This window comes from Acipenser ruthenus, chromosome 13, assembly GCF_902713425.1.
Source record: "Acipenser ruthenus chromosome 13, fAciRut3.2 maternal haplotype, whole genome shotgun sequence".
Classification (NCBI taxonomy): Eukaryota; Metazoa; Chordata; class Actinopteri; order Acipenseriformes; family Acipenseridae; genus Acipenser; species Acipenser ruthenus.
Genome location: NC_081201.1, coordinates 26,349,074 through 26,375,707, shown reverse-complemented (window position 1 = coordinate 26,375,707; position 26,634 = coordinate 26,349,074). Strand labels below are relative to the sequence as shown.

General features: G+C 36.3%; 1 protein-coding gene across 3 annotated transcripts in view; it reads right to left on the bottom strand.

Annotated features, from left to right (window-relative positions):
- pcdh15b (protocadherin-related 15b) overlaps positions 1-26,634 on the bottom strand; it is a 244,704-nt gene that overhangs the window by 122,491 nt on the left and 95,579 nt on the right. For 2 of the 3 annotated variants that reach the window (XR_009330857.1, XM_034031603.3), the window contains exons 3-5: positions 22,567-22,688; positions 8,285-8,299; positions 7,871-7,936 (exon numbers count right to left, since the gene is read on the bottom strand). Coding sequence is in view for 2 of the 3 variants with exons in the window: in XM_034031603.3 (XP_033887494.3) it covers positions 7,871-7,936; positions 8,285-8,299; positions 22,567-22,660 (175 nt within the window). In the remaining variant the exon portion in view is untranslated. Of the gene's footprint in view, positions 1-7,870; positions 7,937-8,284; positions 8,300-21,352; positions 21,374-22,566; positions 22,689-26,634 lie in introns of all 3 variants that reach the window. The other variant, XM_059035858.1, reaches the window with a different exon arrangement.

The following is a 26,634-nucleotide window of genomic DNA, read 5'->3' as shown; positions in this document are numbered from 1 at the left end:
AGATATGTTCAGAATCATATCGTTCTGAATTAAAATAACAATGAAAATATAGTACTGTACCAGCAAAGCCAACTACAGTACAGCTAAATAGAAGCCTACATATTTTAAAACACAGTCCTTTCAGGTATGTATTTTTGACATTATATCTTTTTTGTGTTCCCTGAAAAAACGGACAAGGGTTGGTAAGGGCCAAAATGAAATAATCAGATATGTGTCACACTTGTTTAATCGTCACTCAAGTCAAACTTGTATAGGGTCGGATATGTGAGTGCTGACTGTATATATATGTTATGTTACGGTTCATGTGTAAAATCGGTAAATACAAGATTAACCGGTGTGTGTAGATTGACCAGTTCAGCGGTCAATGTATAAAATAACCAGTATATGTATAGATTTACCAGCTCAGCGGTCAATGTATAACATAACTAAGGAGATGGTAGTTATACAGTCGGCATTGCCTAATCGGCATACTGATGTCGGGATTGCTATTTAAATGGGATACAACTCTGGGAGACAGTTCTTCCCTAGGGAGGATAATTTGTGCCAAAATCAAAAATTAAATAAATAAATAAGTAACTAAATGAATAAATAAATAAATAAATAAATAAATAAATAAATAAATAAATAAATAAATAATCGAAATACATTACATTTAATGTGAGCTTCAATCATACTGGAAGGGCGGGACACTGTCGCTGGTGAGTTTGATTATCTACTAACTGGTCTGCTGGTTAGAGTCAGTGTAGAATCGAGAATTGACGGCTGAAGAAACCATTGAAATCAACATCCTCAAAAAGAGGTTGCTAAATACCAGGTGATCACTGTGGGATGCAGGGCATATGGTTCGTCCTTCCAGTATGATTGCCGCTCAATGAGAAATACTAGAGAGTAAAGATTGTGCCAAAATGAAAAAAACAAAATAAATAAATAAATAAATAAATAAATAAAATGTATTTATTTGTTTGTTTATTTATTGATTTATTTCGTTATTTATTTAAAAAAAAAAATTTTGGCACAAATTATCCTCCATACTTCCCAATGATATTTATGTTGTTTAATTGGGACGTCACTTCGTTTAATTGGGATACAGTATTTTCAAATGATGAACAGAGATCGCTTTTCAGTGCAGTGAGTAAGTGATTACGCTGTGACTTGCATAAATTGCATAAATCACGTTGAACTCTTGAAGAAGGAGGAATGACTTGTGGTTTCTCAAGCTGCTGTTGCAAAAACAGTTGGCGTGTCAACATCGCAGGTGCGATTAATTTTGTTTAGGAATAAAAAAAACATTGACTCGTATTTTAAATGATGTATTTAACATTTAATAATAATGTGATGTGATTTCATTCTTTTTCTTTTCATTGTGAATCAAAAAAGTGTGACTAAGGTCATCTCAACTGCCTCTCGTTTAATTGGGACAGCTGCTTATTCGGGATATTTTTCTTTCTCCCGAGGCGTCCCGATAAAGCGGTGTCGACTGTACTGCTACCGCATTTGAGGTGAATTCGAATTCGGAAGACCCCTTGTCGTTCGCTTTATGTAAAATAAAAAAAAATGCACTTTCCCGATTTTAATTTAAATCAAAATTTACCATAGGGCAAACATTAAGCATGGTAATAATTACATCTCTTCAGCAAAACTCATGCCTCTACTAAGTGTGATAACCAAAGTGCAAGCTTGTTTTGCATTTCAGTGAGAATCATTTTGCCAGCAAAACATTATTTTGTATTGTGAATTATTGTTGCTACAGTGATGGTGGATGTAAGTAACCATCTCCTCAGTTATTTTATACATTGACCGCTGAGCTGGTAAATCTAACACATTTACCGGTTAACCTATAGATTTACCAATGTTACACATGAACCGTAAGAAGGTCACCTTCCAGCCAAAATTTTAGCTAGTACTGCCATAGCCTTATGTTTTCACCTATTGTCACTGATTTGCCCCATTGCCACTGTACTTTATGCATCCAGAGCAGGTCAAACATCAGAAAAAAATCACAAATTGTGCTTCCTTTCCTGCGATTTCAAATCGGGCAGAGTGCGAAAGATTTTTTTGCGACGCGACCTCCTCCATTGAGATGCGATGGTTCCATCGAGCAGTGTGTTCTCTCAAAAAAGGGGAGAGACGCAAATAGTGTGAGTGCGTAACAACCCTAAAAACAAATTATGTTGAGATGAACACAGAATCTATAGTTTTAAAGCTTGACCTAGCATTACCTATGCTCACTGTTTTCATTACCTTTTGTGATACCTTTTCAAGTTGTTGTAATGTTTAAACTCTTTCATTTTTCAAAAGTCTCTTTCTTTATTCCCAGGTATGAATTAACCTTACTCTTACCATGTATGGAAACTAATCTAACACACAAACTGAAGAATACAAAGCAGCTTGCAAACTCTATTATTGAACACAGTGGAAGCATTGCTTTTCTTTGAAAATGTGCAGTTCCCCAGTCATGATGAAAACAACCTAGAAACTATTTAAATCAACATAATGTGTTGTGAATTAAATTGAAAACATTTGTGCCCTCTTGGCTTTTTTATGCAAATCAAGGTCTTGCCTGTTCTTTGGCTGTGCTATTGTGAATACTATGCAAATCTTTCTTTCTGTCACTCCAGTGTGCAAAACAGAGTGGCTATTACCCAGCTTATCTCTAAACTAATGAATAGACCATAATGGGTCACGTCTCACACAGATATGTAAAATGTGCAATGAAAAGAGACTGTATTGCAATGAACAATTTCAGCAACATGCTGTCACTCAGCAACTGTTTGTAATAAACAAGGACAACCACAGCTGTCTGTCCCCATTTTCCCTGTGGACCTACCGGGTGGCTCTGAACAAATTCCAGCACCACACCAGAGTACATCTTCACAAGAATTACCCCTTAGTCTATAAATAAAGTTTATAGCACATTTGGTCCCAAAACATTCCACAAACAGAATTCCCAATTGAGCCAATACATTGAAACCCCACGGCTCACTGATGCTAAAACCACCAGACAATGAGACAAACAAAGCTAATTATTTGAAAAGATTAATGGCATTACCATTCCATTGCCTGTGTTTTATAAACAAAGCTGTGTGAAGGCAACAAACCTACTTAATATGTTTAGAAATTGTTAACAAAAAAATAAGCATCCCAATGGACATATTGTAAAAGAAATGGCACATCTGATAATTAAGAATTAAAGAACCAGGCGGTGTGAATTATGCTCACATAGACATGTATTTTGAAAACTTGGCGTGTGGGTTTACATTAAAGTAAGTTGGGTGTAACACATTTCTACGTGGAAATAACAGTTGTTATCTATTTGAACAAAAGTTATTGTATTTCTTGCTCTTATTGTATTACTTGTATTGTAATAATAATAATAATATTTAAATGCAATGAAGTAAATTTACACCACCTCAATAGATGTTGTAAAGTTATGCAACCTGTATAAAAGCAATGGAAACATACTAGCTTTTTTATTTATTTATTTTTTACTGTTGACATTTATTTTAAGAGTAGCCTACCCAGGACATATAACGCTTTTCAAATGCATTCTGCTGATACGATAATGAGTTTACAAGATTTCTTTTTGTTCAAAAACAATATTTTTGAGTACAGTGGAACGTCGCATATCCGACCGTCACATAACAGCCCTGATGAATTAACCGCCTTGCTAAATAAATAAATACAGATTAAAATTAGGCTACGAGAGTAATGGCATTGGCAGCAAATGCAGCTTCCGTGATGGAAACAGAAAGAAAGCGTTATAGCAATCAGCCTTTTGGTGCATTCCCCTTTAAGAGAGGCGGGCCATGTGCGTGTGCGTGTTTGTTTAAAATAGCCTGGTCCTTGTTGAATCCTAGTCAACAATCTCCCTCCCGATCTGTGAGGGCGCTGTTTAACAGGAACAGAGTGCCTCGTACTGGTTGGTCTGGCAGTTTATTCCAGAGTCAGTCGGAAGCCAGCCAGCCAGGAAGGGGGCGGAGTCACAATGCCCAAAGTAATCGCCCTAAAGCGGTATGCGATGTGTCAGTCATGGATTGGAGGACACGTGACTGGAGTAGCTATCGCAGGGGGCATGACTAAGGGTATAATTGGGGATGTGACGATGTAATCTTTGCCTTTGATGTGGTTACCGTTAGGACCGAGAAAGGAAACAATCTATTAGTACTCGTTAGTGAAGTGTTTGTTTTGTTTTGTAACTGTCTGTAGTTGTCTTTTGTCAGACGACTAATACAAACCCGGGAGCTTCTGCTTCAAACCAGTGCTAAAACCCGGACTGCACCTAGTGCACTCACTGTCTGGAGACATGTCTGTATCTGTGTTGTGTGTCTCTTATTTGTATTATATTTCGGGACTGAAACCCCTTGGTTTATACACTGGCAATACCCATAGTTGGGTAGAGCCAGCATAATTATTTCAACGTTCAAGCTAACCAAAAAGAAAATAAAATAATTGTTTGAACCGTGAATTTTGTGTCTGTCGTTGTCTGGAGCACTTGCATCAACACTACACCTGTGTACTGCAAACCACTCATTCACAATAAAGCTAATACATTTGTAAAAATAAATAATGATTTGTCTTTTCTCAATGCAAAATTTGTCTTTCATTCTGCTCCACTGCTTGCGATTCCCGCTCAGCCCCCCCGCTCCAGACAAAATAGGCACGCTCCACTCCGCTCCGCTCACTTGGTATTCAAAAAATATATATATAATAAATAAATAAACTAGCCATTTTTTCGCACACTGTGTTGCCGATTTCAGATGAAATGATTTAATGTACATTCAGAAAGGAATACTATATAATCGTCCTTATTATAATTGCATAGCTTGACCCAAGTAAAATACAAATCCCCAGCAATGATCAGCAAATAAAAAAACCAACATAAAGTGCTCAGAGAAGTTGTCTAATTCAATTTCGAAGACACTTTCTCATTATTATTGATTGGTGTATATTGAAAATAAAGTAAAAGTTAGGAAATATGAATATCATCTTGCAATTAACAGGTTTTTAACAGGTCCCTATGATTTCATGTACGGTGTACTCACCTACTTCAAACCTACTTCAAACGCTGCATATGATTCATATCAAATTAGCATTATACTGGGCTTGTTTGTATCCGAAAGTAAGACCATAGTCAGCAGAGACCAGTATCCCAATTAAATAACAGGATTACGCTGTGAATTAGCACAAGAGGAAACAGTGTGCATCCATAAGCTTATTAGGAGAAGCCAAGAAGAAGTGTTTATTAAGGAAAATATAGCACTTTTTTTTACAAATGCATTTTTATCAAATACTGAATTTATATCAACCCACAAAACAATACCAAAAAAAAATAAAAAATTAACCCAGCATCACCTGCACTGATAAACAGACTGTGGCAAGTGTAAATACAGTTAAGATGTACCAGTCTAATCACATATGCAAATCCTTTTTATTTCCAATATCTTTTCTCTCTTTTAGGTGCAATTTCATTCAATAAATATATTAAGTGCATAATTTTGTTTGTTTCTCGGAACTGTGGATATAGAATTATTTTAAGCTATAGCAAGATCAAGGACTTGGTCTTTAACTCTCAGTATCATGTTCAAGACACACGAGATATGAGAAGCTGGGAGGCAAAGCTTTTAAAAAAGGCACATCTGTAACTCTAAACACAATGTCTCTCCAAAGACAGGACTATAAATAACTCAATAAATCCATACATTTATTTAGATGGTAATATATACCAGAGCCATAACAGGTCTCCATCTGGCATTTTAATACTGGTGATGAGATAATGAATTCTGTACGCAGTGGAATGGGAAGCCAGGGGGTTGTACACAGTATCTTCTCCTACATGTCTGTTCGATTGCATTCATTGGAACCTTCAACTCATTAAACGCTCCAACAGCCTAATAAAATACTGGGGCACCGGTTAATCTACAGGGATAATGAAAGAAGTCTGCATTTTCTTGAAAGATTGTGGAAATACAGAAAAATATATGCTTTGTGCCTATGTTGCTTTTCTGAAATCTGAATTGCTATTAACCCCCAAAAGAATAATGTATTTAAAAAAGGAAACAAAACACAAATCTGTGTTCTGCAAAAACGAATTCAGCTTCTTAAACCTATAACATAAATGTCTGCAGGGACTTACGCACAGCTTATGCATCTGTTAATTACAAGCCTTTCAGAACACAGGTGTAACATAAAACATAACTAGCAAAGTTTGTAGACAAGTAAAGCCCACGAGAACCACATTATTCAACAAAGATGCAAATTAGAATGTTTATTTGCTCAGGGAAAAAAAATGTGCTAACCACTACCCCTACCTGTCAAATGCATCACAGATATTCAACCACAATTACAGGTTTGGTTGATACAAGCTGTTATTTATTTTGAGTGAATCACCATTTCAATCCACAAAGGCAAAGTATCCATTTCATAATGGGCTCCCCTGCTGAGGGCCTATACTCAGCACCATCTGTATTGGCGCTCTACCTCTAAGCATGTAGAACCAGAAGAAGTTTCTCAAAAGAACCCCCCTCTCAGCCATCAGTGCATTTAAAAAAACAGTACTGAAAGTTTAGTACTGTTTTTCTTGGGTCTTAAGAAGGTTTATAAATCAGTTAGTCTAGTAGCATCCCGTCCTACTGAGAAAAACAATTAGCACTCCCCCCCTGTCTTATTTATAATTATAATAATTGTGTAGTTTATGATGATGTCACAAAAATATGTATGTGATTATAACGTTTTGCTATGAAATACACTGTATTATGTGCCACAGTGTGATCACTTTTCTTTCTGGTTATGCAATGCATAGATTATACCGTCAGTCCACAAACTGAAGGTAGTGCAGTCTATTTTAATGATCTAATTACTGCCAAACCTTTTTAATCCTGCTGGTGTCCCCCCACCCCCAACCCCAACCCCAGGCGTTTGACACACTAATATTAAAATTAGTGCAGACAAAAAAAAATGTTTTATAAACAGATTTATACATTTTAGGGCAGCAATATTAATATCTGGTACTGTTTATAGTATGAATTTAGTATTCATACTATTAGGTAGAGATTAGAACTTGTTTAATTGGGTGCTATTAAAGTAATTTTAGCTAACAAAATTGTTTCATAAAATTTTTCTGCCATGCCCAGCTATCATTTTAAAGGTCTCAAATGTACAGTTTTTAAAGAAACACATGTTGCAGAAAACTTGTATTTTGAATCCTAAAAGGTATAGGTATATTGCATTCAAAATACTAAAAGGTATAGACAATGTCGACCCAGGGGACTTTTTTGACCTGAAAAAAGAAACAAGGACCAGGGGTCACAAATGGAGATTAGACAAAGGGGCATTCAGAACAGAAAATCAGAGGCACTTTTTTACACAGAGAATTGTCAGGGTCTGGAACCAACTCCCCAGTAATGTTGGTGAAGCCGACACCCTGGGATCCTTCAAGAAGCTTCTTGATGAGATTCTGGGATCAATAAGCTACTAACAACCAAACGAGCAAGATGGGCTGAATGGCCTCCTCTCGTTTGTAAACTTTATTATGTTCTTATGTTCTTATTTCAAAACATGCTTTTTGACTGTTTTGTACTTCCTGGGTCATTTCACAGAGAGATGAAATTGTCCCCACATCTTCACTGGTGTCTTTCCTGTCAATAACCAATTAGCTGATTCCCCCATTGACTGACATTCTTTCAACCTGTAACATGCTCGTACACTGAAGACACTACTGAGGTAAAATGATTCAGGGAGTACAAGTGCAGACAGATAACCCAAGAATAAGGCATAGACACTGAGAACTTTGATGATTTATGACAAAGGGTATGAACCACCATTGAAAAAACGATGCACAGTACACAAAGTATGAACACATTTTAATACATACCATTTTGACTTTCTTCATCAATGGCAACTATTGTAGCTGGAGGGCCTGACCTGGCCAATTTGCACTCTGTGGATGAAGCAAAAATAAAAATTACATTGTTTCAAAGTACTTACATATCCAAAACATTTTCTCAACAAGATCAATCTTATTCTACTTTTCAAGTTGAAGTAATTATTTTATTCTTACACATATTTGATAGACTACTAACACAGGAAGCCTAGAATTAAAATCATGGGTTTCCACAAAAGAATAAGAAGCACAATTATGTTGTTCCCAGCTGCTTTTTTATTGTTATACACATAAGTTAATGAAAGATTCAAAATATAGGACAGGAGTAATGGCTGTGTTAGTAGAGCACTACGGTTAGCAAAAATGTATAAGGAATTGTCAAAAAAGAAAGATTTACCATCTTACCCTCATATTGCCAATCTGGAGTCAAAGTTAATGTCATCAGCAGAAAGCAGAACGGAGTGATGGAAGAAAAGAAAAGTGTGACATTGTTTGTCTCTTAACACTTGAAAGTTGAGATGTAAAAAAGAACTAGCATTACAGAGGGAAATTGAATGAATAAAGTTCCTTTCACACTGGCACTCCTACACAGCTAACCTGGTCACAATCCTGCGTAGTGTGAAACCACGTACCTGGGTCGAACCCCTTTTAACGCTTGATGGCCGTTCATGAGCCGATGTAATAACAAACAGCCACGCCTGCGTGAAAGTTTCACTTCCGCAAGGAACTTTTCTGTTTATTCTGTTTAGCCATATTTTTGTTGCTTGGGACACACAATGAGCCAGATTGCGACAGGGATGAAGAAACATGCTCTAATCAACATTTGGGCCGACGGTTCAATCCAGAGAAGCTTGGATGAAAGCGTCAGTAACAAGCTGTTTCTGGGGCACAGATACATGCATTGTGCACTTGCGTCTGTCACCCAGGTCAACCCTGCTTTATCAAAAGCAGTGTGAAATCGCGTACCCAACCCATATGACACCGGGTGCTGCCTGGGTAGGTTCTGAACCGGGTAGATCATGCCAGTGTGAAAGGGGCTTAAGACAGAAAAACAAGAAACCTGAGCAACACTTCCAATTTGGTAGAGCAGAGTGCTGTTTGTCCAAATTGCTCTGGAAACCCCCCGTTGTCTACTTGTATTAAATAAGTGTTTAAAAACATCTGCTCACTAGACAGGACAATGATGTGAGTGGGGAATGGTTTGAGCGTTGTGGTACCACTGTCCCACCTGAGCCACCCTTTTGGAGGCTTGAGCCTCCAAGGAGGTTGGGGGACGGAACCCTCCACCCCTAGAGGAGACCAGAAGAGGTGGAGGGTAGGCAGCTGTGCAAACCTTGCAGACAAAAAGAAAGAAGACATACCCTTGGGTTTAAATAGAGAGACAAATTATGATGATAGTGGATGATAGGGAGCCTTTGCATGTCTCCTGGACTTCAATAAGGTTAGGACTGTTAAAAATTGTTGCACAAATTGTTAAATAAACTTCATTGTTGATACTGTACATCTTATCTGGTCCCAACAGTAGCTTCAGCTACAGTTCAAATAGTGTAAAATGTGGTTAATTTCACAAGGATGGTTGGTTAAATGGTTTGTTTATTCAGTTTTCAGGAAAACACCATTCTCCTGTGTTGAGGTGCTATGGGCTGCCAGAACGGGGTAGGTTTGAGGTGAGTCAGCAAGGAGCTCTATTTGTTCACAAGGGATACAGTATACGACAAAACATCAGCATATTCTGTTTTCCAGAAGGACCAACAGAGTCATATGTTTGGAAACTGAAAATATGTATTGGATACAGAGGCACATCTCTACCAAGCACATACTGCAAGCCATCTGTTGAAAGGTGACTTGGCAACAGAGAGTCCGATTTGGAAGATTATGGACTAAACAATGATTTTATTTGCAAAAATAAAATTAAGTTCATGTGATGCAAGTCCATTTACACAAAAAGATTCAGCCCTGTACAGTTCAGCCCTGTACAATATATGTAAGACAATGTATGCAGTCTGCTATTGACAGCATGTGCAGCACATATCCATACATTCATAATATCCTACACATCAGGATTTAGTATTATCATTTTATGGACTGTAGCAACTCTTCACATGCTTTCCATTCAGAACACACTTTTGTTAAATATAACCCCATTTTGCCTTTTGTATAGGTTTTTCTTGCACTGTTATTACGGCATTTATTTTTTGCTGACGCATTGTGTTAAAATATTTACTAGCTCTTTATTGCTGCTGATTTTTTTTTTCTCTCTGGCTTGTTAATGGTTAGATGATCAGAAGAAAGAATACAATTGTAATGCTATTTAAATATATACATTATTAATATGGCATTTTTTTATAGAAAGGGATACATTGTTTGGTATTTTGCAGTAAACAGGTTTTATAATATTTAAAGTAAATAATTTGTGAAATATTGTAAATTAATTGTGAATATGTATATCTATCTATATTTATCTGTGGAACCTTTGAAAATCAGCCTTAACATTAATATTAACCTATAATAGCACGACGCAGCCCAGGTTGTTCATTTTCAAGTTACAGTGCAACATGGGAACTGTTTTTCTCAAAGCATAAGAATAATATCTTCACTTGCCCTTTTAAGGTTTTACATTAATTGTGCCGAACACTTTTTCAAAGAGGAAATGGCAAACAGACCAACACAAACCTCCCTCAGTCTAAAACATTTTAGCATTAAGGACGGTGCAATCCGTGTTTTTTTACTGCTCCCTAAGTGGCTTTGGATTTTCTAGTTTATTTGAGTAATTCAAGTTTTTAATTCAAGTCTGCTTTGCCCCTTTTCTCAACAAAATGATGGACAGTTTTACAATTACACTTAATCTAAGCTAAAAGGTTTAATTAAAGAGGAATGCATGGTCAGCTGCAGTGTCACCTGACTCTGGCTTGCAACACCTATCAACAGCCTGGGCTAGATCCCAATTCCAACGTGTTGCCGCTACTAATCTATACATAAACAAAGCTGAGTCAATTTGCATATATTATTTATGAACTGGCCCTGTGTTGCGCTGTATCCAGGAATAGGTAATTAATTACTGATGGTAGTGTCCCCTTATGTGTTTTTTCAGTATGCTGGCAGTGCTGTGGAACCAGTGATATTTAAGTTTTTTCTTGTGGTGCTTATTGATTGTCTGCTGCTGAGGCATTCTTACACAACCTGACAACTGTTGTCTTGTGAATACAAAATGATACATTTACTATCAAATATGCATGTACTTTAGCCCTTCTGAATGCTATGCTTACATGTACTGCATAAAGTCATGGGTTCATAAGTTAGAAAACAGCCTACAAGCAATTGGTCTTTAAAAAAAAAAAAAAAGATACTTTTTTTCCAATAAAAAGGTTCACTGAAGAAGATAGAAGGCATCTATCCATAATGGCAACTGAGGGAGAGGCAACTACAATACAAGGATCCTTGCTCGACTTCACCACTGTGTCTACATGTAACACTGTTCCCTCTATGAAAATATGAAGTTCAGGAGGAGGGTCAGACACCAATCTCCGCATCACCAAATTTAATCACTCAATTTACGCATTAACTAATTAAGATTGTTAGCACTATGAAAATACCCTCTTCACTTACCTCTCATTCGTGTTTCGATTTTATCATAACCCACCACCTCCCCATCTCCACCTTTTTAAAAAACAATTTTAGGTTTTATCTATGAGGGTCTCCGCCTCGTCCATTCGGCCAGGCAGCAAGCCCTCAAACCAAGTTAGGTTTGATGCCAAATGAATGTGTATATATAACATACTTCTCTATAAAATTGCATACTCCGCATTCTCCACAATAAATATTTGTACTAAAATATTTTGTGATTGGTGTTTGTCCCGAACTACTGAAACATTGTTCGGGGCACAGTTAATGTTCTAACATTCTTACCTCTGGAGGCCTGGGTTAAAATATGATGCTCAACAAATATGTCTGCGGGACTCCACATAATCTTTAGTGATAGTCATTGTCAAACAAACACATTTTACATTACAGTAGCAGTACAAGCAAGGACCAGCTCATTAAACCTCCCAAATTGTTAATCTGAAGCTTTTTAGCATCAACATTTTATTGAGAGCATAGCCCAATGTGTGTATATATAATCAGTGCCCAAAGCCAAGGAAAGTCACAAAATGTCACAATGAAAAATAAATACAATACAGTATTTTAACATTTAATGCAAAGTGGAAACCTCTGTCAGGAGAAACGGATCGTAAACACAATAGAAAAGTAAATAGTGTTGTTTCTTCTTAGGAACTGAAACTGTTATTTATTAAAAGCCTGTCCTTCAGTACACTACATTTAAAGCTGATGTATGACAATGACTATGTTGTTAGGGACATGATGTAAGAATGAATGAATCTGTACCTTTGGGACCTTTGGGTTTCTCTGAGCTCAGTCTTGCTTTATTTCACCTATGTTGAGATTATGCTTTCCAATTAGAGCAACAAATACAATTGTAATTAGGAACAATAGTGCCTGGCCTGAATAAGACTGCTTCCTTAGCTTTTAATCTCAGTGGACATTATAAACAACATTGTATAAAATGCACAACGTACCTCATCACCGGGAGGGGGTCAATGTGCTAAGCTAATGATCCCCAGTTCATGTTTGCTCTGGGCGCCTGGCATAAACTGAGTAACCTTTTCATAAGGCGCAAGGCATGCTTGAAGTGGACACATTCACACAGACATGTTAGCATTTTGTATTTTATTATATTTATTTAAAATCAGCAGGGAGATCTGTCTTCTGCATATAAGTACGCTCAATTAAAAAAAAATTTGCTCCCTAGTGAAGTATCACTTCTAATGTACGAAATAGGGAAAAAAAAATCATCTCCTGTGACTTAAAAACTTTTTTTTTATATTACATTGGCTGACAACATTGAATTAAAAAACATCTTTGCAAATAAGGATACTAAATGAATATAATAAAGCATTTGAGAAATACAAAAAAAAGCTCTCGGCATAAGGATATATAATAAATGTCAGCCTGCACAACATCAACATCCTCAAATCTACTTAAAAATAAGAGATATATAGATTACTTAACACTGTCAAAAGCATGTAAAGCCATTGTGAGTAGCCAAGACAGCACTGCTTTGACGTGACTCTGCCAGGCATTTTAATTGTTCTGGAGGGATTTATGACCATTCCTCAATGATTACCGACTCAGGGATGTTGGGTTGAAAATATGTTTTTCAGAATTACCAAGAGAATCTTAGCTATGGAAGCACCTGTCAGCCTATATCTTGTTATCAGTCTTTCAGATCTACAGCATTGCAATTGAAACTGAACTTGCATCAATGGGCTGTGACATCTCGTTATGACAGAATTCTTGTCTGTGTGCCATTTGCCCCAGTAATTAATCATCTGAGGGATACACAGTGTATTTACACCACAAAGAGTCAAGTTTTTGTGTAAGCCTTGTTATTGCAGTATTTCCATGTTATTTTACCCATGTTTAAATAATAGTATCCAGTCAAAACCATTTATGTTGTCGTGGCTGCCCATGGTGGCCCCATTGACGGGTGTTTCTAATGTTTTGTCAAAACCGTGGTTTGCTGTTTGTGAGCCTGCACATAATATAATCATATTAGAAATAGCCTTTCTAAACGTCATTACCTAAAGACCTATTAAGTACCTTTAAGTATCTGTAGCACACCTGAGTGTTTAATAGTTATGGATGGCGTAACAGAATAAACGTGACTCTCAAGCACTGTGTGGGGTGTTCCAGGAAATCCGTAAATACACAAGCATGAGTACAGCACAGTATAAACAACAGAATACAAGGGTAACCCATGTCCTGGATATGTGTAGGTTATCCTGGAGTGAAAATGTGTTATAGCCTGCTGAAAAGTTCCTCACAGATTGTTTGAGAGTAACTTTGACATTGACAGTTTGAGAGTAACTCACGGAGCACACATGCAGTGTAATAGCCAGAGCTGTATTACTAATGGTTCTTGTTAGGCATTCTCGTGTGAGCATTTACGATAATGAAGTGTCTCTAAAGTTACACTGAAACTTGATGCAACCGACACAACAGGCAGCTATTGAAGTTTCATTTACCACCACACGATCCTGGCCCAAATTATCGCTGTTTTTTCTCAACTCATTTGGATAAGCGTTAAATGAGTACTAACCAAGGTTTTAAAATCCCTTGAATTATCAGAACTATTTATTTGCACTACCAGTTTTATCACTGACTCCCCTTTTTTATTGTACAGTACTTTATACCTCAATTTGGAATACAGTATGGAGATATTTTAAAGACAACGCTTTAGATTAAACATTATTGCTGTCTGCTGATACAAGCACTCTGTGTGCTTTAGTTGAAACTCACTACAATTATCAAGCTGTATTCAGACCATGTGATTTGAAGCAAAGGCACAGAGATGCTAAAGTTAAATCTATAAAGTTGTATTTGCAATACTTGCATATCATGAAGTCAGATTAAAAAATAAATAAATAAAAAAACAGCAATGAACCAAAAAATTCACAGAACAATAACAGCTATGCTATTAATAAAGATAATAAGAGGTAAGAAATTAGATTTGAAAGCAACACCTTTAACCTCCATTAAAAAAAGGTAAAAACAAGAAGAGAAAATTGTAATGGAGTATTTACTGTATTATTCAGGTTTTTAGAAACTTAATTCAGGACCTGCCACATTATAGCATTTCAAAATTAGAAATGTATCAGCAATGAAAATGTTGAACCCTTTAATTACATTTTTAGCAGGTTTACAAATGACACATAACTTGTTTGATTACAACCTCTGATTCAAACCTATTGAGAAAATAACAAGAGTTGACATATGGCCATTACACACTGGATCCGATAATGCATCCAAATTTAATGTGCGTCTAACCAGAAAAAAGACAATCCTGTGCATTCCCTATTGCACCTTGCATACTGAGTCTGGAACTGTCGTATGACGGTGATGCGTCAATTTTGGAATCAAAGCAAGTTTGATTTGATTCGATTTGACATGCGTTAAAAATGACCAATGAAAAACATAATATCATATGTTTTTTTTTTTTTTATGTATTGCTTAACAACATTATTGTAGTCTAGTAGAAACGTAATAATTAGAAAATGTGTGCCATCAGCGTTTGCTGATCATTAAGTTTATACTACATTTAACATTTTTGTGTTCAAAGTTATGTAAGAATTAACAGAATTGTATTTATTTATTATTAGAATACTGAAACTAGGTATTGTAAGACAGCAGGGAGGTGGTTAAATCCTCCCTGCAGAAAAAAATGTGCGTAGGCACATTTGTTTGTTTAATTGTTTAATTTAATTTAATTTGTTAATTGTTAATTATCCCCTGCACCTGGGTAGTAATTGTAAATTAGGACCAGGTGCAGGGTATATAAGAGGTGCAGTCAGTCTGCACAGGGCTGCTGTGTAGAAGGAGGCAGGAAGGTGGGTGTCCTGCTGTCGAGCAGTCACAAGACAGGTGCTGGGTGTACGCCTGTGTATTTTGTGTTGTTGGGGAAACGGCTTAGCCGTCCCACTTTGTAGTCAGAGGTCAGAGTTGTTCCTGGAAGTTCAGTTAGCGCTCCAAAGGAGCTAGGTGTTTGTTTTGTTTTTTGTTTGTATTTGTGTTTATTAAAATTAGCGTGTCAGTGCTTAAAATCCAATTTCTGTGTCTTGGGTCGGTTTTTAAAGGGGCAATGAACCGTGGAGTGGTGTGACTTTGTTACAGTATATTTACTGCAAAGCCTCTACTGCACACCAGTGCTTTTAAGTATGATATTAATGCATCTAGTGTGCAATGGAGTGACAGATGACTTTTTCTGATGATGGATTCTAAATGATGGAATGGATCCAGTGTGCAAAGGCCTTTATTTCCCAACTAATAAGGGGGCAGAAACATGGGTTGTGTCCATTAGAAGATGCCATGTTGCTGGATGCTGACATCTAGTGAGAACTGATAGAAGTACTTTTCTTCAATACATATGTAGGGCAATTTACATAAAGTAAACTTAGTTTAAATATGTTGTATTTCTATACAGTATTTATATTTTGTATGCCCTACTGTCTTCACAAAAGTTGAGAAGCATATGCTATACAAGGCTGTTTCTGTCTTCCTTGTGGTTATATTGCATGTCACACTAACAGCTTTTTAAAACATCTCATTAACTTTACTGCAATTTGCATAAATCATCATATGTTACTTATTTGGGAGTTTGTTTGGTGCATGTTTGTATGTATATATTGACACATGCAGGCACAGCTCCATGATTACCGGTCCCTAACTACTGACTTGTGTACAACTTTAATGCAAAAAGATAAGTCCAGACAGAAAGCAGTAAATATCTACATAGAGATCATGGAGGTAGGATTATGTTTTTTTGCTGATTAACTTTCATCAAGTGGGCCAATTTCGTTCCTTAATTGTATTCTGATAAAGCCCATTAAATAACGTATGCTACTGCACTGCTGTGTAACACAAACCCAGCCATAATGATACCTTTTGTCTTTGGAGGAAAAAATCAAGAACTTTTCAGTTAAATAAGTATTATGAAAGTCAACCCAGGTTTTCCACCTCAATGGTCACTCTAAGGGCAATCTAAACATTTTCATTTTTACCTCTTTTTGTAGTTTTGTGTTGAATTACATTCTCCAAATTGAGAATATCTGCCTCTTTGATGAAGATGCTAGTGCCCTGATGCAACGTGCTTGGGATGCAAATATCATTAGCAGAAAACCAGTCAGCGGTAGACAGTTATGGCAAGCAAGTCAGATGGCATCTAATTATTTTAAAGAAATAATGAATGCAAATGCTACCTATCTGTGCCTTTTTTTTCAACATTTTTATGAAAAAATTAAATACAATGATATAAATAAAATGTCCCAGAGCTATGATTCATAAACAAGAGATATTTAGAAGCTTCCTGAGCTGTATGTGAAAGTAGTCACCACTCGGTCAACTTCAATGAAGCAGTAAATAAAATTGCTTTTCTGTGAAGTGGATCTCCTACAAAGCAGCTGTGTTTCATTAGGGATTTATCAGAATATGCTGTATTAGTAGATTCCCTCAGATTTCTTGGGTTTTTCTAGCTACAGTTTAAGCACACAAACAAAAAATAAATAAAACAGTTATCGCCTACAGGCTAGGTCATCCTTGACTTGCAGCATGTCAGCATTATAATTGTTTCCAAAAATATATTTTATGAATGTGATATAAATAAAATGTATTCAGAAAACAATACTACAAATATACATTTCCTTGGTGTTGGCTGTTATCTATTTCTGTGAAATATGCTGCTGATTATTTAAGCAACAGATGTAGCTTGAGATCACTGGAAATAACTTAAAAACAAGAGACTAGCACAGGTACCCTGAAACCCAGAAACCTGTACATTGTAAAAGTATCCAAACTAATTGCAGATTTCTTTTTTCCAGCCAGGTTATCAATTATTTATCTTTTAGCAGAAATTATACAACAATGGCCATCTTTTAGCTTTTAATCTACTGTAGTACCTCTGGTAAAATTAATTATCTCATAGTTTCTGTTACTGTGAAAGCAGGAAAACGTAGAACATATCTTGAGGGGTATGGGCGATTAGATCACACTAATAAGGGTATATGGTGTGGTAAGGAACAAGCCCTGATGGACCTTACTGTATGTTCTTATATATGTGTTTTAAAATATAAATGTATTTTTCAGATCCAGATTTTCTACCTGTGCCAACCAATATAGAAAACCTGTAGGTTTCTAGGTTTATCAGATATACAGAACAGTACCAGCTAACATTATTCAGAAAGCAGTAATTGAAGCTATTTCTAAGGCACATTTTAGAGGTGTATTAGTCATCATAGCCAAGAAATTATTGTATTTCACAGCACCAAAGCAAAAGGCAGTAACATTTATCCAAAGCAACTTACAGAGACTAGGGTGTGTGAACTATGCATCAGCTGCAGAGTCACTTACAACTACGTCTCACCTGAAAGACGGAGCACAAGGAGGTTAAGTGATTTGCTCAGGGTCACACAGTGACTCAGAGTCAGTGGCTGAGGTGGGATTTGAACTGGGGACCTTCTGTTTACAAGCCCTTTTCTTTAACCACTGGACCACACAGCTTCCTTTGGAAAGTTTAGTTACTTCCACAAATGTACTCTATAAAACTATGAATATTAAACGGTAACTAATTTGTGATGCCACTGTATTCACTATAAACACTGTTTCAGCTAAATATTCAGTAGTACATTACACTAAAAATAAGTATAACTAAAGAAATGTCTTAGTCAAGTTTACAGTAGAAAACATCATAGAGGGACAAGCATTCAGAGTTGTTTATTTTTACTTTTAGTATGGGGAAAACTTTGAACTGGAGCAAAAGTAAGAAAATTGGGCACAAAATGTAGTGAAGAAAGTGATAAACCATTGTAGCTCCCAGTGAGAAAAATCAATCATCATCCATAGACTTGCTTAATGTTTTTCAAGTAATAAACTAGAGAACTCAAAGATGAGTTTCAGGACACACACTTGAATGCAGCAAGGCAGTTTATTATACCTCTGAATGAAGAATTAAGGGTTCAGTGTGAAGAGCGCAGGCACTTTTAAACTAATCCAAAACAAAACTACACTAAAATGTGTTATCATGAAAAAATGTTCTTCTTGATCATGCTTCTGTGAATTGCTCTTCACTGCACTAACACTCCTCGGTTATAATCGAAAACCAAGATATAAAAGTCAAGTTATAAACTCTTCAAATGACAGTTACAGTGAAGATGGAGAGACATTTTATGACCTAAACTGCAGAAGGTTCACAAATTACTGATTTTTCTTAGGGTATAATGTTTTATCATACAGCAATTTAACAAACCCAGACACCAACTATATCAGTTAGTGTTTAATGTCACATTTCCATCTCCCACTGAGAATGACTTGAAAGGGATTTGAAATCAGACTTGTTTATTTCCATCAGCAGCAGATCAAGATCAAATCAATTTCATCTGGGAGTCTGGAAGCTCCAATTAAGATTACGGGCTGGCAGAACTCAATCTCTTTGACTAGCACTGATGGTGGAAGCTACCTAATGAGCACCCAATGCACTGGACACAAGTGGCTGATTTTAAATCTCTTACAGCAGAAAAAATTACTTTGGCTGAACATTTTAGGTTGGTACGTTAGCAATAGTACAAAAAATTCTACATGCAAGTGATCTTTGACTTTTGTGTAATGTCTGGTTGCAGATTGGATAGTAGTCTGCAGATGGAACCAACAGCTGCCACAGTTTAATAGTGGGAACAAAATGAGACTGAGTTTGACAGACTGGTTTTATGGTGCAGATGGAAATATGGCTTAAGACAATCAAGAGCATCTAGTGTGAACCTGGACTGTGCAGCCTGGATGAGAGTGCTGGTCTTTACCCCTTTGAGAGATGCATGCCCAGTTATACAGTACAGATCCAATAGATACAGTCCTTCAATTGTACAAATATGTGTGGCATTGTTCGTTGACTGTCTAGACTGAAGCAGAGTTCACCAGAGATATGGTACATTCTGTAATAGACTCTTGTGCCTTAAATGTTTTAAAACCAAGGACAAAGTTTATTTACTCTGCAGCTTCACTTATGCCTGTTAATCTTGCCAACACAGTAAATTCAGGTATTAGGAGGTAAAGTACTGTATTAGGACACCACCTGAGCCTCACACTCAACACCAGGACAAATACCTGAATTTAGACAGAATAAATTGTCTTCACTTTTTTTTTTATACCTGAAAAAAATCCAAACTGCCGTACTTCTAACAGCAAGCATACTGCATTGATTGAATTAACATGAGGCAAGGAACACTGATGACTTTTGGCTGCCAGCATCAGTCTTCCACATTTAAATTCAAGGTGTGTTGTTTTCTGTAAACACAATACTTAAGTGTTTAACTCTCCCTGAGGTATTTTAGAAAGAAACATATAAATTAATCTATTTAATTAAATCAGCTTTTTTGGTGCTACTCAGCTTCAGATAAGTAGCATGTTCTAGCTCCTAGGTATCACCTGAAGATGTTTACTGCACAGAATCTAATTATTGAGCAGCGAGGAAGCATGATGAGAATACATCACAGCTTGACTCTGATCCACCCAGGCCTCCTATGACCACAGAGCAATTCATCACGTGGTCAACATCAGACATATGATGGTACCCTGGGCTGCAGTGCAATTATGGAGAAGCTGTATATCACCAATAAAAATCAAAAGGATGACACATGCATCAGAAGGATCTATGTTTCCAGGTGACATAAAAGAACCAAAATGAAAAAGAAACTTAATAGTTTGGCCCAACAAGTCATCCAAGTACAGAAAAAGCAGGGGTTTGCCAATTTAAAAAAAAGAAAAACACATTCCCTCCCTAGACAAAATAATGATTTGTTGAGCATTCCCAGCATAGTTTCTGTAGTGTATAAAAAGTAAATCTCACAGTTGCAAGTCAGTTTCAGTCAGGATGGACAACAGAGTAGATCTGACTGACTCTAATAGAGGGCTGGGACGAGGAGCTCTGTTGTAAGGGGCTTTCTGTGCTGATCCAAGACTGGCCAAGTGCTGATGTTTCACATGGAACAGTCTCTAGAGAACTATATGGGCTATTCTGGTGAAAAGTCTTTTCCGCAGGTTTCCTTCCCTACCTTCTTGGAGGCAGTGGTCATTGAGCAATATAGTAATGTACACTTCCAGGACTATTTAAACACTGTATAGATTAGAAATCAGTGCAGTTCTGGCTGCCCATGGTGGCACACTACTGAATGTATAAAAAATGAAAGTACATTCAATACAAAGAACTACAAATGGTATTGTAACTTTTGTTCTATGTGTGACTTATTACAATATCTAAATTAGATTCAATGATAATTTGTTATTTAATCAGACATCATTGTCAGAAATCTTCACAACACAGCTTTTCATCTTCTGTACCTATTGCAAATGTACTGTGTGTTTTCCTAACAAAGTGCTTACTTGCTCCGACATATCCATTTATCAAAAAAGCATCCCTATTTCAAGACAACTGGCCAAGCATATTGCATCCTCCACACTCCAATCCTCATTTCCCTTTATTCATAGGATTTTGTTTACCATATGCACTCACCTTGATGCCCATGGAACTAAAATTGATTAAAAGATGCTAAACGGAAAATATAAAAATATTGGTCAAGTGCTCTAAAAGTGAACTGCAGTAAATTAGTTTTCATTTCATTCAAGTGCAACGACATCTGTACCCTTCACGACACTAACCTAAACTAAAGTACAGTATGCTCTAGTAAATCAAATATTCTGAATAAAATCAAGCTATTATTTTTTCTAAGAAAGGACAGTCTATTACAGACACAAAGACTAGCATACAAGGTCCACCCCTTGGCTATACTTGCTATACAACACAACGCTATAAGAATTGTCACAGGGTAACAGGCGGAAGGATAATGTGGTATAGTTATCTGATCTTGTACATACCATGTGAATCAAGAAAATAATCTAGAAGAAAGAAAACATGATTCACAGTATGGTTAGAATTTATCAAATATGGCACATTTGTTGTATATTGTATTTAGCTTTCTTCGCTTTTAGAGGGACGCTCCTTTTATATTGGTATGCAGGTCAGTATGACCCTCATTGCATTAGTAACAGTGGTCTGATTCTGGACCTATTGCTAAAGACACTTTGTAGACTCATTTATCTAGCTTAACTTTATTTTCTTTCACACACCGCGTAAAGTTATAGTAGTGTGGAATTTTTTTGTAGGGTAAAACTCTAAAAGTTATTAAGTTTCTTAAAAGTTTTATCTTATGGATGTTTTTAAAGTTATGATGCACATTATATATGGTAATGGACTTCACTGTTAGGCTACCATTGGCTTTATGCGTATACATTTAAATGAGAAAAATAATCTATACATGTGTTGATAATATAAGGTGAAGCTTTTAGACCACATTTTACAGTAAATATGGACCAACATTTTCTTTGGCAAAATACCCTGCAGAAATAGTAACACACACACACACACACTAATGAAATTGAGCCCAGTTATTTTATCATCAGACTCAAATCTATATGTATAAAGATGCATGACAAGTAACTAGGACAAAGTTTGCCAGAATCAGCGGAACTATTTTGTACCCTTATGTTTTATTTATACATGTAACAATTACAGTGAGGTATTGCTAAATGCACTACCTGCATTGAATACAAGGACATCTGTCAACTTCACCTTGCATAATAAATTCTAAGTCAATAGAAGACAATACTTACAGTAAAGGCCCAATTGTGCCTTCTATACATTTGCTTTTCTTAAAGCTCATTTTATCCATAGCATTATGTGCAAACACATTCAGTTAACGCGCATTTTTATACTATGTCAATTTTAATGTTCCCGGTAGTGGCTGGTCTAAATGAATCCTATATTAACCCCACATTTGTTTTCCTAGGTTGATGAATTGTCCCCCTTTTTAACATCATCTAATGCTGGAAAAAGGTCTGCAATATACAAATGTATTAGGTTTAAAAGTTTTAGGATGGCAGTGTTTAGATCCGCCACTCTTTAGATAATAAAAATTGAATTCTATAACTTACAAAAAAAAAATACAAAATCAACACAAGTTATATATTTTTTATAATCTTTACATTTAAATTTTTATAGATCTAGTAAGTAACCCGTAAAAGTACCATACCTTCTGTGCTATCTTGCGACATGCTGTTGGTGACGAAAGAAAAGATGCCTATCCCTATTCCCAGCCATTTGAAGAGCCACGACCTCTCTCGCATTTTCCGTCAAGCTTTACTGAGTACCCACCTGGAAGAAATACAGAGGAGCATGACACTTTATTAGTCAAATATAATATATTCCACCCATTGAGTATTGGCACATTGGTTTACGGCATATTGCTTAAGAATTGGCTTCTACTGCCGAAGCATATAAATATACAGATGTGTTTTAAAATAATAAATGTGTTGTCTGTAACATGTATTTCTATCAAAACTGCACATATTTGAAAACCAAAATGGAATATATATAATTGTGTTAGGTACCACCCCCTCTAATACCTCTATTCTGGTCTCTAAAAGCTCTTCAGTACAACCAGCAAAGGCGTTCTAATGATTATAAGGGTAACCTCCAATGACAGCTGCATGGATCTTAACGGTCTGTAAATGGGAAGGGGTTAAAAGAAGTAAATTTTTTTTAATGGTTGGTTCAGGTCTCTAAAATGATCTGATTCATTTTTTTGTGTTACACTGGTACGCTTGCTGCTAGCCTTAATGAGTTCATTAACAATCTTCCACGTCATCATGTTGCTTTTCTGCTGCTAATGAGACTCTAAAGAATGTCAGAGGCTGTGCTCGTAATAGCGAACTTCAGGTCAGTCCTGTGAAGCTCTTAATGAAGAGGTGGTAGAACAATGCATATATCTTACAAGGCTTCATAAAAGGGTTTTTGCTTTTAATTAATTAAAAGCAGCATGTCACACATTTGTCAGATTCTCCTTTAAAATAAATATATATATATATAATACAATAAAATTGACTTCAGCCAGACATCTGACAGCAGAAATATTAATGATTTATAAGGACATACAGCTCTGTGTAAATGTGTACCTCGAACATATTGACTTTTGCTATTTTTTTAAGCTTATGAAGGGCCAAAACACAAAAGGTTATATCCAAGGCAAGAATAACGTTTTCGGTTCAATTATTTATATTCTGAATCCAACTGACCTAGATTTAGAAAAGTATCAAAATGAAAGGAGACTTACATTCTTATCATATGAATTGAAAATCATACATAAGCCCCCTTACCAAATAATGTTTTCACTAAGTATGTTCTGTACAGCATAAACATTCAAGGCATTTGATGTATTAGAGGCCATAAAAAACACCTACAGTATTTCACTGTTCCTGTTGCCCTAACATTCATATTATCAACATATTTGCTGCTATACAATACTAAATTGGTCTTCATATTTTATATTCAACCTATCCTACAGTTCACTGCTCATACACTTTCACACATACAGTACATATGTCAGGTCAATTGGATGCAGACAATTCTGTTGTCAAAGCTTGGTAACATCACACAGCACCAGTGTAAAAGGCAGCAGAGATTAATAAAATGACACTGTGGTCTGCATGACTCATCAATAGGGTCGTCCATGGAGGTCACTTCCCGTGTTGTTACTATACAGTAGCATCCTACATGTTGTCCTCATGTGATCCATACAGTTTCTATGTCATGCCTAAGTGTGTCTATTTTATAAGCACTCTGTAAAATATGTGTTCTGAATGATATCCTGGTTTTCCCTTAATTAGCTGAAACTCATTTTGTATTTTTGTATTTTTAGTATTTTATATATAAAATATTATATATTTTATATATATAAAAATATAATTTTAAAAAAAATGCTATTAGTTCCACCTTATTCAGAATATGTGTTAGATAAATAAAACTAGGTGCTCTGTCTGTGAAACAGATATTCACTTTGTAGCTGTGAAAGCATATTGCTAGATTGTATACATGTTGCTGAATAGCCAGTAGTATTGATGTGCAATTGCGAATATCTGAACTTTCATGTGTGGTTCAAGTCACACTCTCCTGCATTGATGATGTTGTATGCCAAGAATTAGTGTTTTGTTGTTGCTGTATTTCAAATAAAAAACAAACTGCAGAATCAGCCAGTTGTGCAAAGTTATTATTCTTTTCTAATGCCTCAGTGAGTTCATATTCCAGAGCTGAATAAAGTCCCTAGTATTCAGGCATTTCCTTTACTGTGTTAGACACGATAGATCCCAAGGTAATTCAACAGATATCAATCTTAATGAATCCCACAGGATACAGGATCATTGTTCAGCAAACTACCACTACTGCTATTCTGAAATATCTGCCTTTGACTACCTTTGTAGTGCAATGTCTGTCCCATATAATTGTCATACAGTACTAGATCTAATAATTCAACAAAAACATTTGAATATTTTGTTCTGCTCTTGGAGCACTGCCATTCTTGTCAGGATAAACTATACTACTGTGTTTTATTAGCCCTAATTCTCTGTTTTTAAAAAAAATGCTAGAGGATTGCCAACCACCTTTTTTTTTCTTTTACCAGTTTATTAATATTATTCATTATGTTCCAAACTGAAGTATACAATACAAGCAAAGAACCAACAGAACCAGCAGAAGAATGCAATCAGTGATACTAACGCTATAAGAAAATGTATCTTAAAACCTTGGCGAAAAAGTAACCTTTGGCCTCACTATATGGCTTTCCTGAATGCTATAGTATGTGGGAATATGATCAATATCTGCTATTAGTGTAGGAGTTTGTCCACTTTTCTGCTGTTTTTCATCTTGCTCGGGGGAAACCTTTGAGCATGTTGGAATGCATGGAGTCCACTACATGCAACTGGCTTCCTGCTCACTGGCAGGTGTCCCTCTCATAGGCTTACGCAGGAGTCAATCTGAGCATAGCATGCCCTGGAACGTTACACAATGTGAAATATAACTTATTCTATTGTATTCTATTGTTACCTGTATACTGATGTTTTATCCATACTCTAGTACCACTATTAACTGCAATGGTAAGAGGGTGAAATTTAGAAAAACAAAATGTTTGTTACATTGAGTCATCAACATTAGACAACTGGCAAACCTGAGATTTTCTGGTGATCATACTTCTGTTTATCAGGATAGAACCATCACCACAAAAATATTGGGCTTGCCATTAATCTGATAGATTACTTCTCAGTTTAAGAAACGTACCATCATGGACCATTAGCTACAAATGGATCTATCAGTCAAAAAAACCCAGCCAACTATCTGAAGCTAAACAGTTTATCCACAACGTATCATATGAAAAAGCTGCCTGTCTATCTTTTCCCTAAGTACAAGAATATGTTTGGCATGCTAAAGTTCTCGTCTGGAATCAAAACCTACTGGACTGTAGAACAGAAAGACAGCTGCCACTTGTATTCTGTGCTCCAAACAAAATGAGCCATGTGATACAATCAAGCCAATTTCTTTTTTAAAGGGAACTGTACTCATAATAACAAGGCTCTCTAAATGCTCTGTATACATGACAAATGTGTCTCGCTGCATCAATTTTGTTAAAAAGTAAAGCGTTTGACCAGTATTTCAGTTTTTTTGTCAGCTTCCTGGGTCAGCTGGAACTGCAGGCCGCCGCCATACTGGAACCTTTCTGGCACCGCTGTTACGTCATATCGTTAACAGACACCCACACCAGTGAACGCCGGCAGGGTGAATTATGTCAGAATGCAAAGCGTTCGGGTGCAAAAATAACAAAAGGAAAAACAGTAACAGAAAGTATTTTTGTGTGCCTAAGCCTTTTAACCAACAAAGGGCAGCCATAACAAAACAATGGCTACATAATACAGGAACAGGACTTGCGCTCAATAGAATACTATGTGTGACTATAGAGCAAGCCAACGACAGGACGTCACACAAAGCAAGACGGAAGAGAGCTCCAATACATTCAATGTTAATTTGTTTTAATGGTTTGTATACAATATACTGCTCAAGGAGAGGCTGAAAATGCGTCAAAAGCTTTAGTTAACATGTTTTCTATTGAAATGGTTATATATTCATTTGCATTACAGTTCCCCTTTAACTAGTAGGAACCATGTCATCTAACAAGGTATCTGCAGGTAAGCAGCTGCAGGTAGTGCCAGCTGTTTGATCATCTTCTTGTGACGGTTTTCTGTCACTGGTTTAAAATAAACAAAAGCTTACCCTG